Below are 12,560 nucleotides of genomic sequence, written 5' to 3'. Positions count from 1 at the left end.
TCCAAAGGAAATGACCTCACAATGATAATACTCCATTTTAGAATCACATTAACATTTTATATTCATTTATCATTTGCATGGTATGTGTTACTTCCATCATATTCTCCTTAATTTTATTGTCCTAGTAACGTGGTGAAGTGATAGCTGTCTAACATATCTGTTTTTGATAGGTATTGTCACAACGCAACTTCCAAGAGGCTCGGCCAAGGATGCTGTCAAAACTAAACTGGGTGCAGACTGTAGCACTTGGTGTCCTGGCTGGTCTGCTGTGGTTCCAATTAGAACGTAAGGAAGAATCACTTCATGACATCCAGGGCTGGATGTTCTTTTCCACAACGTATTGGATGCTATTTGCACACTTCGGTGCTTTGTCATCATGTGAGTAGCTGTTGAATATTTCTGTAGTGGTTCTAATTAGAGCATAACAAAGAATCTCTCCATCACATCCAGGGCTGGACCTACATTTCCACAACATATTCAGTGCTCTTTCCACACTTCAGCGGATGGTTTTATTGTTACAAATTGTCATGGAAAACCATTCATAGCAAATGCAATATATTGTTTAAACAAATAATTAAACAAGGTATTTGTTCATTAATGAAGAGTATAATTCCAGGGGAGACATATTCTTAAAAATCAAGTAGAATGTGAACCTGTATAATACATATCTTGATGGATTCTTCTTTTCAGTTTTATTTTTTAATTTTTTATGTTAGTGGAATGATGATCNGGCGCCATGTATATGTGGTGTTAACCGACGTTTCGGAGGAACGTATCGCCCCCATCTTCAGGGTTGAAGAAAAAGTATAAGTAAATCTGCAAGCGACAACACCGTGAGACACGGTAAGATGGGGGCGATACGTTCCTCCAAAACGTCGGTTAACACCACATATACATGGCGCCAAATCCCAGAAGACTGCTTTCTTCAAAGTGGATGTTGTGTGAAATTGACCACTCACCACCCACTAATACCGAGGCCAAGAATGGCAGAGCTATACCTCCACTCCCTGTCCATCCTCATGGTGTGGTGCTTAATTAATTAAGCACAGATATAACTTCTTCTTGAGTTTTGTTATATAATAGAGTGAATATCCCGTTTGAATGTTGGATTTGAGGTTCCCTCAGTAGAGACTGAATGTACTTCTGGTACATAATGGCATACAGTCCAGTAGAAGTCCACTGATATTTCACAGGAATGTTGATGGACGTCTGCCAGACTATACAGCATTACATACCAGAAGGTAAGTACCTTCCATCCCATTTGAAGTTTTCTGGTGGGCATAATATTCAGAAAACTGAAACTACAAAATTGAGGACATATATATGGTACTGGATGGGGAGGGTGACAATAAGTGATGGACTGAAAAGAATTTCAAAATAATCAGGATCATAATAATAGAATTTGTATTTCAAAATAACTGGGGAAACTGAGAAAAATGACAGATACCAAGATAACTGGCCTCTAGGCCAAGAATGAAACCTGGGACCTCCCAAATTGAAGACAGGAGCGTTACTCAGGCAGTGTTCAGTATTTAAAACTTTTTCTGCCAATTCCAGATGTCTCTGGGATTGCCATTCTATTCCCCTCAAGCAGAGCATGGAGGCTTTCATTATTTATGCAGTCTGCCTTTCAACATTCTTTCCTTGCAATTTATGCATTAATTGTGTCCTCATTAAGTATTTGTTCTGGTCTTGCATATTTTGAGTAGTGGTACTTTCAGTAGATGTCATGTAAGGACTACAATTCTTTTGAACTCTTTTTATTGGAGTTATTTTGCTGTAAATGATCACCTAACATATATGGAAAGGAACTTTGCTGCCTGTTAAATTAGGTTTAACTTACTTCCTCATATTTTGAAAATGTCCCTCATACTGGAATGGAAAAATATTCAGTGCTTATCAGCTTTAGGTTCAGTAAAACTGCATGAAAATTATTGTGTTATTGTGTTCATATTTAATTTTCAGTTCCCCCAGAGCGAGAAGTTATCAACAAAGAAAGATTATCTGGTGCATATAGACTGTCGGCTTACTACCTTGCAAAGATGGTGGGGGAGCTGCCACTCACAATTACCCTCCCAGCTGTGTACCATCTGATCTCATATCCAATGCTGGGTCTCCATAGCACCGTTGTGTTTCTCACCCTTCTTGGGTTCCTGCTTCTCAACACCATTGTTGCTCAGGTAGGCATCTGCACAACTCAACATTGCAGCCATGTGATATGAGAATTGTAAATGTAAGGAAAAGTATAGGCCTGGGGTAAACAATTGCAGAGATTTCATATATCACAGTCCTGTTTTCTGGCAAAGCCTGTACAGTTTTCATATTATTTTGTATAAATCACAGTCCTTAGAGGCCTCAGTGCATGCAATAAAGCGTATACACTAGCAAATATTTCCACCGAACAGCTCATCATTGCAACTTCTCTTGACCATCACAGATAGCTCACTGTTGACTATGTTTCATCTCTCACATTATGATGCAACTAGCTATATATTTGATTTAAAAGTTTCTTGTGGTCCCCTAATGCACATTTAGTGCATTTCAGTACAGTTAGACAAACAAGAAATTGAATAGTTATACCTGCATATGGAAGTACATCTTTTTTTCAGGATTGATACTGTATATTGATAAAGACTTCAAACTAATTTAAAGTAAGTGTGATTGAGAGCTACCTGAAAATCGTAAAGTCAGTCAGGCAGACAGATGCTCTCATGTCAACTCAGGCCTGGTAGGAGTAGTAGTGGATTTTACAAACCAAGAATCTACAAACATAACAATTTTGCTTCAATATCACTCCAGTAAATTCCAGTAAATAACTGAGTGGCTACTGTGAAGCAACCTTATGCATTTTGTGCCAGATGATGTGGATGATTTTTAAACCTGTCTCCTGTGTAAGGTGTCTGAGGAATTTTTAGGAAGAATATGTAAACCTATCACCCATTTCATCCAATTCTGTTCAACAAGCACTCAATACTTTTTTTCTTTTCTTGATGTCAAATAAGATAAAGCTAGTCTTAACCAATTCATTAATTTGTTTGTGATTAACTGAATAGTCTTTCGGTTTATATATATATATAATCTTCCCTGATTACTTTTACAGAACCATTTTTCATGAGATTCTATACTGAAACAATCGCTGTTCCAATGTATTACTCACATGTGTTATCTTGACAAAAGAAATACAGTGACTGATTAATAATAGAGGAAGCTGTGTTCTCTGTAGATCCGACCAACCCGCCACCAGACTGGCTGGATAGCAATCACGTGATATGTGTTTACTGTAGGTCCGTATCTGTTCAGCGACTATATAAGTAAGAATGACATCAAGGCAGTTACAAGTGAGCAGTAGCGGCAGAAGCACACAAACAAGAGGATAGCAGTAAGATGGAGAAATACAGCAAGCAAGTAGTAAGCTTGAGGAGTGCAGAAGAGTACAAGAAGTCAGTCTGTGAAGATTTAACATGTGACTCGAAGACTTTATGTGTGCTATAGCACAGTGATATTGGGAGGGTGTGATTTAGTGAGACTTTTGTAGTTCCTGTGTTATAAATCCATTGCCAGGAAACAGATAGTGAAGACTAGTGTAAATAGACTGAGAGGATTAATGTGGAGTGATTGTAAATTGTGTAAATCAGCAAGTGTAATAATTACTTGTAGTTACGACCTGTAGGTGGTTAATAGATCTAATTGCCAATCTGAACTCCATCTTTAGTCACTGTGACACGTGACAGTATATAAGCTCACTTCACAGTATCTGTTCAAAAACTTACTGAAGATGACTTGTAATGTGTAGCCTACAAGCTTTTGGTTTGTCAAGTATTCTACTAGTCACCTGATGTTGATATGAGAAGCGTGTCTCTCTCCCACCTGAGCGGTCAAACAGCTTTCATGTACCTCTCAGATTATAACAGTGTTTCATACAGGTGAGACAGGAAATGTCTGAATTTGAGAAACAAATTTGAGTTGTGCTGCAATGTGAGAGCTTCACCATACCCAAATGGAGAGAGATGCATTGTGACCATGAAAGGGTTAAGTGTAATTTCCATTAAGTGTATGTGAATGCAAGCATGAATATCCCATCCACAAAACTGTCACTGCCAAAAATTTTAAGCAAATAAGTGGCTGATAAAACGACACGTTGCAGAATAGGATCTTATAAGAAACAGCACAAAGGAGCTGTATTGAATTTAGAGTCTCATGCACTGATAAAAATTCTTAATTTTTTAGAGTGTTGGGTTCTTCGTGGGAGCATCTTGCATGGACATGCAGGTATCCATCACTATCAGCGCCCTATACACGCTGGCTACACAGTTGTTTGGAGGATATCTGGCAACAAACATCCCTAATTGGCTTAAGTGGATGCAGTATTTGAGCATGGTCCATTATGCCTACCAGAACATGCAGATTGTAGAATTCAGTGAAGGTACACCAATAAAGTAAGTAAAATAATTTGTTGTTAAAGTGATTAGATAGCCATGATTTGATTCCCATAGAGATACTGGAAGTTTTCCCTTCACCTCTATAAATAACATGGCTCCAGGGCTCACATATTCTCCTGTCCTGGGGAAAAGTAACAAATGTGACGCTTCCCAGCTGGTACCATAGATCAGGATGAATGGAGTGTTAACTTGTGCATTCCTTTTTCCTTCATAGCACAATTGTTAGGCTCAGGGGATTTTTTTTAACTTTCAGTTTGCTCATACAACAGTTTATGTAATACCAGTCTGAACATTAATTCAGTGGGACCTACTAAAATATCAAAAGGCTTTTGTATTGCCAGAGTAATAATAATGTTGGAAAGGATGTATTCAGTAATTAACCTACTACAAAAATTTCCTAATTACATTATTTGCAGTTTAAACTTGCAGCGTGTTCATAAAAGTGCACCTGTGTCCTTAACATAAAGTAGGCTTTGTCATGGATCAATATGGCTGAAAACTGAAATTTCCTGACAATTGTTATTAAAAGTCTTCCCTTTCAAATTTCAACAGAATTTCTGCATCAGTCTACAGGACACAAGCGAAAGTCTGTTTAAGCCATGTGTAAAATAAGCTAGTCAGGGTTTCTACAAATCAAAGTGGCTAGCTAATGTCATGCAATGCTCTCCTAAGTTGAAAGTCTAGTCAATGTGGCTAAAAATCAAACAGGCCAAGTAATGTTATGCAATGCTCTCATCACCAGAGGTTGATAAATGGTTCAGGATAAACATGAAATCCATTTATGGTGTTAAGTAAACTGGATTTTTTATGGGTCACTATGGCTGAGAATTAGAACTCCTCAGGACCTTGCAGCAGAAGTTTCTCACATTGAATTATAAATAAATGTGTACAGTAGTGTAAGCAATGTTACCACATCACAGACAGACAGCTGAAGAGGCATGGCTACCATGTAAGACATCATTTTTTTAATTTATAAAGAATCCCTAACATTTTAGAATAATATTTAGTGGTTAAAAAATGTTAGTCTTCATTAACCACATTATCATCATATCAGATGCTGAATTTTGATGCACTCAGCTCTGATTTATGATTGGAAGTCACGACAAATTCTGAATACACAATTCAGATATTCACACGTAACCATGTATGCAGTATTGCTGTAAGCATGGTAGAGTACAGCATATCTTCAAGGATGAAATTTATGAATGAGTGTAATATATAATTTTGCACCAAATCTTGCAGATGTGCAGCACAGTCCAAGTTTGATGTCTGCACCACCAACTCTTCTTCTCACATTCCGGTCTCTGCCATCCTGGAAGCACAAGGTGCCAGCTTACCTCTGTGGGCCAACACAGTAGTGTTACTTCTGTTCCTCCTCATATTTCGGATTCTTGGCTACATTGTTCTACGGTATTTCCGTCGACCAAAGTGACGTAGCAAACTGTAAGCGTGACAGTTTATGAAGAGAGCCACTATAGGTATTGGTTTCCGGACAGGAGAAAATAAGTATGGCTGTGTTATTGTAAATGTTTTGAGCAAGTCCTTGTTTCTTGTGTCCCAGACAGGTGGTGAAGGATAACTGCCACGTTGCAGTCTCATTCCTACTCAAGAGTGCTATTTGTAGTGCAAAGAAAGAGAAGACAGATTCTAGCAGTGCCTTTGAATGCAAAATATGTGCCAAGAAGCAAGAGGAACAGCCTAAGGAGCGGCACCAAGTGGTTTTTCAATGCAGTACAAGTGTTCATAAACAACAATCATAAAAGTGCTTGATCTAGGTAGACTTCATTTCAAGTTCGTCATCGTGTTCCGTTTTTATACCCAACAAATGCTTGACATTTATAAGAAAACATACGTCTTTGATTTTTTCGCAAGAAAATCCCACCTCAGTACCATTCATTCTACTCATCATATACAAAGAAGAAGAGACAGACTCTGTAAAATTGAGGTATTGCCCCTGTCAGATGTTACCGTGTAAAATTTGTCAGTAATGTAGCATGTTACTGTAGCTTACAGAGCAATATGTATCCTTATAACAATGTACCATACATTTGGCAGCATGTTTTTAATAAGTACCATAGAACTATATCAGAGGGAAATGCAGGGAATTTTGTTTATGTAATTAGTATGAAAGATTGATTCTGTGAGTCAGTGGACTGGTGTGTTTCGACATTTTGAGTCGAGCAACTCTGACACAGACATAGCTCATGTATTTCTATCCAGACCTCATGAGTATGGCAGGAATTTGTACAGTTGCCGAAGCAATGCAGATTATTATTGGTAATTTATTTTGTACTTGGTATGTATGTGCTGTGTGTCCATGCACCATATGTTTGTCTCAGGACTACGAAATACGTCACAGCCCTCAAAGCCAGTTGACTATCCAACAAGGTTGTACTGGGCTTTTCCCTCTCTGTCTCACAGCAGTTCCTTCCTCTTTCCTTCCCCTCCACATACAGTAAAATATTTTCTCCTTCTTCCATTATCCTACACATGCAACAGAATGTAAGCAGCCTTGCTCTTTGTCAGTATCTTGAAAACTATGTTATTCAAAATGTGAATTTTTTTCATAAATGAAAAGACAAAAATAGTAAACCAGATAACCTAGTCCATTAGTGTTTTTGAGAGCAAACTGCTGAAATTATGCTATTTATATTCAATAAAATCTGTTATTGAAATAGTATGTATGTTTTAATATCTTCTGAATAATGCCTTACATGCTGCAGTATCAGCATTCCTATAATATGAGCTACTTTTACATTTTTAATCTTTAACTGAAAGGCAGGGTATGAATGACATAAATTTCACTACCATCAATTCAAACTTCATAAATGATGACATAACACTGTAAAAGAAATATTTTTGTATTTTCATGTATTACTTGTATGTATAAAAATCATTTTCTTTTAAATAGAAAGTGTGAGTATGAGATCTGAAGTTTCCATGGAAGTGACTATGTAGGCTGCTATCTTTAGGGATGTGACACTATGCAGTCTGGTAGAAATTTACCAACATCTTGGAGGGACTCCTTCAGTGTCAAAGTGTAAACTGAGCAAACAAACAAGCAAGCAGCTTTTCCCAAGCAGTATGTTCCTCTGAAATGTCTATAACATCTACCAGACTATAAGGCATCACATCCCAGAAAATAATGCTCTTCAGAAACTGTGATTACTTCAGAAAATCTGCTTTTAAATTATTGCTAGCCAAGAATATAGATTAACAGTAAACTCCATTGCGTTTCTTCTCATGAAGGTGAATATTAAGATTGTGGTCCTCTGAGACATGTGTCTATTTTGTTGGTAGGCAGTGGTGTTTCAGAGGAACCTGCTGCTTACAGGATAGAATATGGAAGCATGACATGTCATCTCAGGAGACTTTAATGTTAATTCACATTTTCTTTAATTTACTTTTTCCAGTGAACACCTCTAGTGCATTTTAGGTAAGTATGTTGATAGAGTCCTCCAGAAGAAATAGGGTGGGCCTGCATACTGCATTTATTTGAAATGTCTGTGGACTTCAACCAGACTACACAGCATTACAACAGAGATGATTGTACTATTCATGAAAGATGATGATTTAATCTTTGATTATGAATCGAAGAGATCAACTACATACAATAAACAGACCAACAGGTTTGCAGCAGCATTGCTTAAATATTTTGTGAACTAATAAAATGTAAAACATGAAGTAGATATCTTTACTCTGTTTCTCCAAATTTAGCTTTAACAAATATTGTATGTGATTCTTGTTTCTTTGACACATGCAGATTACAAATATGTAACATAAACTTTCCAGGGTCTAACTTCATCTTATGTTGAAGCTGTTCAAATGTTTTAGTACACATTGGAGTCACCATCTCCAGTTCTTTCCTTAAGTAACTATTTTTGCAGTTTGAGCATTCAGATTCTTCTGATCCATGGGGACATCAGATTCAGTGAATACAGTTTTTGCAACTGTTTAACCCTTAGAAGTTTGAAGTTCATTTAAGCAACATTCGATAATACAGTTCATACTACAAAAAAAAATACATCTCCATTACAGAGACTAACTGGGTAATGCTGCTTAAGGAAATAATAGCTGTTTATTACAGAAATTGTATGAAATACACTGTACACTGTGTTGGAAAATTTTGGAGTTTTTAATGTTAAAATTGGTGCTATTGAAGTTACTACTGTACTGTATATGGGATACTGGTCTCATGAAGTCAATATAATGACAATGTTATACTTCTTTAAAGGTCATTAGCTTTACATCCTCAGTGATTAACAATACTGTAAATAATTTTGTGTGTAATGCAGATTTGCATGCCCTAAACATCTTAACTTAGTTCTTAACCATCCAGGTTACATTGAATCTTTTACATGTTATGTATTCAATTTAATGACAGAACTGTTTATAGCCCTCATATCCAGTTTATTCATGTATGTACTGCTTAATGTCCTATATTTGATGAGCTCCTTTACAGTCATCAGTTACTCAGTATTTTAGGTTTCAGATATCTCATAGGTTGAGATGCTCTTGCATCTCTGAACACTCATCAACTGTATTATTCATTCCAGGAAATGATGTACCATAGTGCGAAGTTGGTAGAACTTGAAGGTTCGTAACTGTGTTCACAAGAGCCTGCCAATGGCCCCTCTCCAATCCACAAGCATGTTCACATATGCATGTGCACCAATACTATTTCCCTGTGATATATTTTAATATTATCCTCCCATCTGATTCTAGGTCCTCCTAGTGGTATCATGTTTTCCTACCAAAACCATGTGTGCATTCTTGTCTGATGCACACCTGACCAGCTTAACCTCCTTGACTTCATAATTCTAATATTTAGGTAGGAGTGTAAGGTATGAATCTGCCACATTAGGCAGTTTTTCCAGTTTTCTATTAGTTCATTCCACTTCATCAGCACCCTGTTCTCAGTGTATGTATTTTATACTTCCCTTATTGTGAGAAACTAAGTTTCACACCATACGAAGCTACAGGCAAAATTACAGTCTTCTGTGTTCACACACTGTAATAACAATTCATTATCACTTTCAAGACTGCTGTATCTATGACACACAAACAATTAATACTCTCAAAGTTAACACATCGACTACTGAACTGCCTTCAACAACATATTCCTGATGAATCCTTGAATCCTCCAGCTTACAATTGCTGAACTGAAATGAACTGCTAGTGTTATTCTGTAAACTTTGTTATATAGCCTCTGCATGTACCACGCACAGAATACCCAGTTCTGTTGTTGCATAAGGAACACCACACAGAGAACAAGTCACGTGATTTCTAGCTAGCCTTTTCATTGGTGCGCTGTTGCTTAGTAACATTCGTCCACTGAGACACACTTCCATTGTTGCATGTTGACCGTGTTTACCATGCCATTGCCTAGAAACGCTTTGAGGAAATCCGTTACAATATACAACATGCAGGGATGTGTTAAAGAGTACTGACACTGGGAATAGATGTTTTTCTCTGTAGTATCTGTGCACTGCATTTATCACAGTAGTTCTGCAACTATTATAGCCACAAGGCCCCACCATTACTCAAGCGGTTAGTCGCTGGCTTCCTATGCGGCGGCCTGGATTCGATCCCAGGTCTGGTCAAGTGGGATTTGTGGTGGACAAAGTGGTGCTGGGGTGGGTTTTCTCTGAGTACTTCAGTTTCCCCTGCCAATCTTCATTCCACCAAATTCTCCATCATCATAATCACCCGGGGAAGGTACAATAAGCCAATCTGTGGCTGCCGTGCCGAGTGGACCCAGCTGGACTCCACCCCCCAGTAAGCGAATTTTAATTTAATTATAGCCACAATGACGTGCGATTTGGAGGTTTTGTTCCCGTGATAGCAATGTATCTTTACATTGCATCAACTGTGGGAAAATAAATATATACACATAAAGTAATATAGTTTTATTTGCAACAAAAACATTATAAACTGTTTTCATTTTAATGCTTGTTTACTACTAAAACATATGTTAAAAATATTGGCGATTTTTTCGTACACATGAATTGTCCAGTGACTTCTACGCGGTAAGTTATATCATGTAATTTTCCATTTATGAGTTTTCACCTTACAAACATTTTTCATGGAAGATAGCGTAGTCGGTATAGCGACCGGCTATGGCCTTTACGACCGAGAGGTCGGAGTTCAAGTCCCAGTAGGGTCAAAAAATTTTACTTCTCCGTATCCAGAACGACTCTGAGGTCCGCCCAACCTCCTATACAGTGGTTACCGCGGGCTTTTCCCTGGGGTAAAGCGGCCGGGGCATGAAGCTGACCACTTACCTCCAACTAGTGCCAAGGTCAAGAAAATGTGTATATACGTCCACTCCCCCATACGCCTTCATGGTGTAGTGCTTAATTAGTTAAACATATGTAGAACTTTATCATATCTTACAGGTTGCATCCTGGCTCCCTGGACGACCGCTCTGAACCGTCAACAGCAAAGATTTACCAGGGAAGAAACAATCGAACAATTCGATTGTTACAACTATCGAATAATTCACATATTTAAAGAAGAATCGAATTTTCTGTTCATAATTCGCTCATTATTCAGCTGAGGAAGAGGTTAGGGGGAAACGTCTTGTAAAGGAAAGTAAACTATAGTAACTAATAATGGATTGTGGAATGAGGTTCGTTTCTTATTTTCTGCAACACATTAGCAAGTTATCACTAAGAACGACCATCCATAGTCCTAGATTACAGTTCATTCGCTGCGAAAGTATAGCAGCGGAAAAATTAGTGTATTCAGAATATGGAGATCCCGTGAAAGTTGTTCGTCAAGAGAAGGAAAAGTTGCCGGCTCCCAAGGAAAATGAGGTGAGCAGTTATATATTAAGAGGTTTCATTGGGGTTACGTTGATTTAGAAACTACTAAATTCGTATTAACTACAAGTTTTAGCTATAATAACTTAATGTTGGCGTATGGCAGGATTAATTAAGTTAGAATGTACTGAAGTCTAGTAACGAAAGATACAATAACAATTCAGTGTCGGATTAGTTAAGAATGATCTATCTTTTTATTAGAAAGTCGTGCTTGATTTTAGTAATATGGTTGGGTTTTGGACAGGATTATCAAAACATGTGTATATGCAAGATATTATTCAGGATGCATGAGAATTTTTTTTTATCTGTGTATTACATAAGTCTTTTCCCATTGTATAATGGACATTTATGTCTTATTTGCAGATTGTAGTTCGAATGTTGGCTGCCCCTATTAATCCAGCAGATATCAACACAATTCAGGGAGTGTATGCTATAAAACCTCCACTTCCATCAATACCTGGGAATGAAGGAGTTGGAGAAGTTATAAGTTTAGGAACAAAAGTGACAGATCTCAGGAAAGGAGACAGAGTGTTGCCTAGAGCTAATGCTTGGGGTACATGGCGAACACATGCAGTCTGTGATTCAAAAGAAGTGATGAAAGTAAGTTGTTGATGTCACATCATCTCTGTGCATGAGCACCATACTACTGTGGTATATAGGGACAGAGAATTCCTTTTTATTTCCAGCTTCCCTCAAACTAGCTACAGTGGGTTATTAATGTGAAAACAAAATGCACACAAGCTGTTTAAGAAAATATAAAACCCATACTGCCTCTTGTTTCCATACATATACTATGAGATGAGATGTTAAAGAATGTAGTCCAGTGGATGTCAAGCACCATTTCGGAAGAACATCAGCAGGCTCTTCTCAAATGTTGGTTTTATTTATTTGTAATTACATTTCATAGATCCAGTTGTTACCCAGTAGGGGTNTTTGTTGTGCCACCAAGGCAGCCCACATTTGAAATTTATTGAGAAAGTTACATACTTAGAAAAAAACCTTCGATAGTTCCCCTTTGTAATAGTGTAACCCATATATGTGTATAATAAATGCTTTCTGACATAATTATTTTATTTTGGATACCTTTCATCTGGACACCCTGTATTAACACTGGATTTTCTTCATGTCTCTACGAGACCTCTGAACAAAATTAGGCAACAATTTCCCGCCCAAGTAGTTTCCAGCGCCTCTGGTAGATGGGGGAAATATCAGGTACCGACGGCCGACCTCGTTGGCTGAACCGGGCTGATAGCACGCACCAGTACCGGTAGGGTATGGGAACAGTAGAAATTAAAGG

At 37.7% G+C, this 12,560-nt stretch overlaps 2 protein-coding genes and 1 long non-coding RNA gene across 4 annotated transcripts in view; 2 read left to right on the top strand and 1 right to left on the bottom strand.

Annotated features, from left to right (window-relative positions):
• The window catches only part of LOC111871479 (ABC transporter G family member 9), a gene marked incomplete at its 5' end in the record, with an annotated part of 29,428 nt that extends 22,311 nt beyond the window's left edge, over window positions 1–7,117 (top strand). For both annotated transcript variants that reach the window (XM_033754267.1, XM_023864633.2), the window contains 4 exon segments: window positions 171–378; window positions 1,966–2,180; window positions 4,228–4,436; window positions 5,682–7,117. In XM_033754267.1, the coding sequence (XP_033610158.1) occupies window positions 171–378; window positions 1,966–2,180; window positions 4,228–4,436; window positions 5,682–5,871 (822 nt within the window).
• Window positions 2,108–10,862, bottom strand: LOC117282863. Its single transcript, XR_004513775.1, has 3 exons — window positions 10,724–10,862; window positions 2,673–2,762; window positions 2,108–2,188 (listed from the first exon to the last, which is right to left on the bottom strand). It is a non-coding gene; the product is annotated as an uncharacterized LOC117282863 (long non-coding RNA).
• A 101-nt stretch (window positions 10,863–10,963) lies between these two features.
• Window positions 10,964–12,560, top strand: part of LOC111871471 (enoyl-[acyl-carrier-protein] reductase, mitochondrial) — a 16,840-nt gene continuing 15,243 nt past the window's right edge. The window contains exons 1-2 of the mRNA XM_023864621.2: window positions 10,964–11,257; window positions 11,627–11,863. Coding sequence (XP_023720389.1) covers window positions 11,054–11,257; window positions 11,627–11,863 — 441 coding nt within the window. The 5' untranslated portion in view covers window positions 10,964–11,053. The remainder of the gene's footprint in view (window positions 11,258–11,626; window positions 11,864–12,560) is intronic.

The sequence above is a fragment of the Cryptotermes secundus genome, unplaced genomic scaffold (assembly GCF_002891405.2).
Source record: "Cryptotermes secundus unplaced genomic scaffold, Csec_1.0 scaffold465, whole genome shotgun sequence".
Lineage (NCBI taxonomy): Eukaryota > Metazoa > Arthropoda > Insecta > Blattodea > Kalotermitidae > Cryptotermes > Cryptotermes secundus.
Note: the sequence above shows the minus strand (reverse complement) of the source record. Positions and strands in the feature narration are given on the sequence as shown.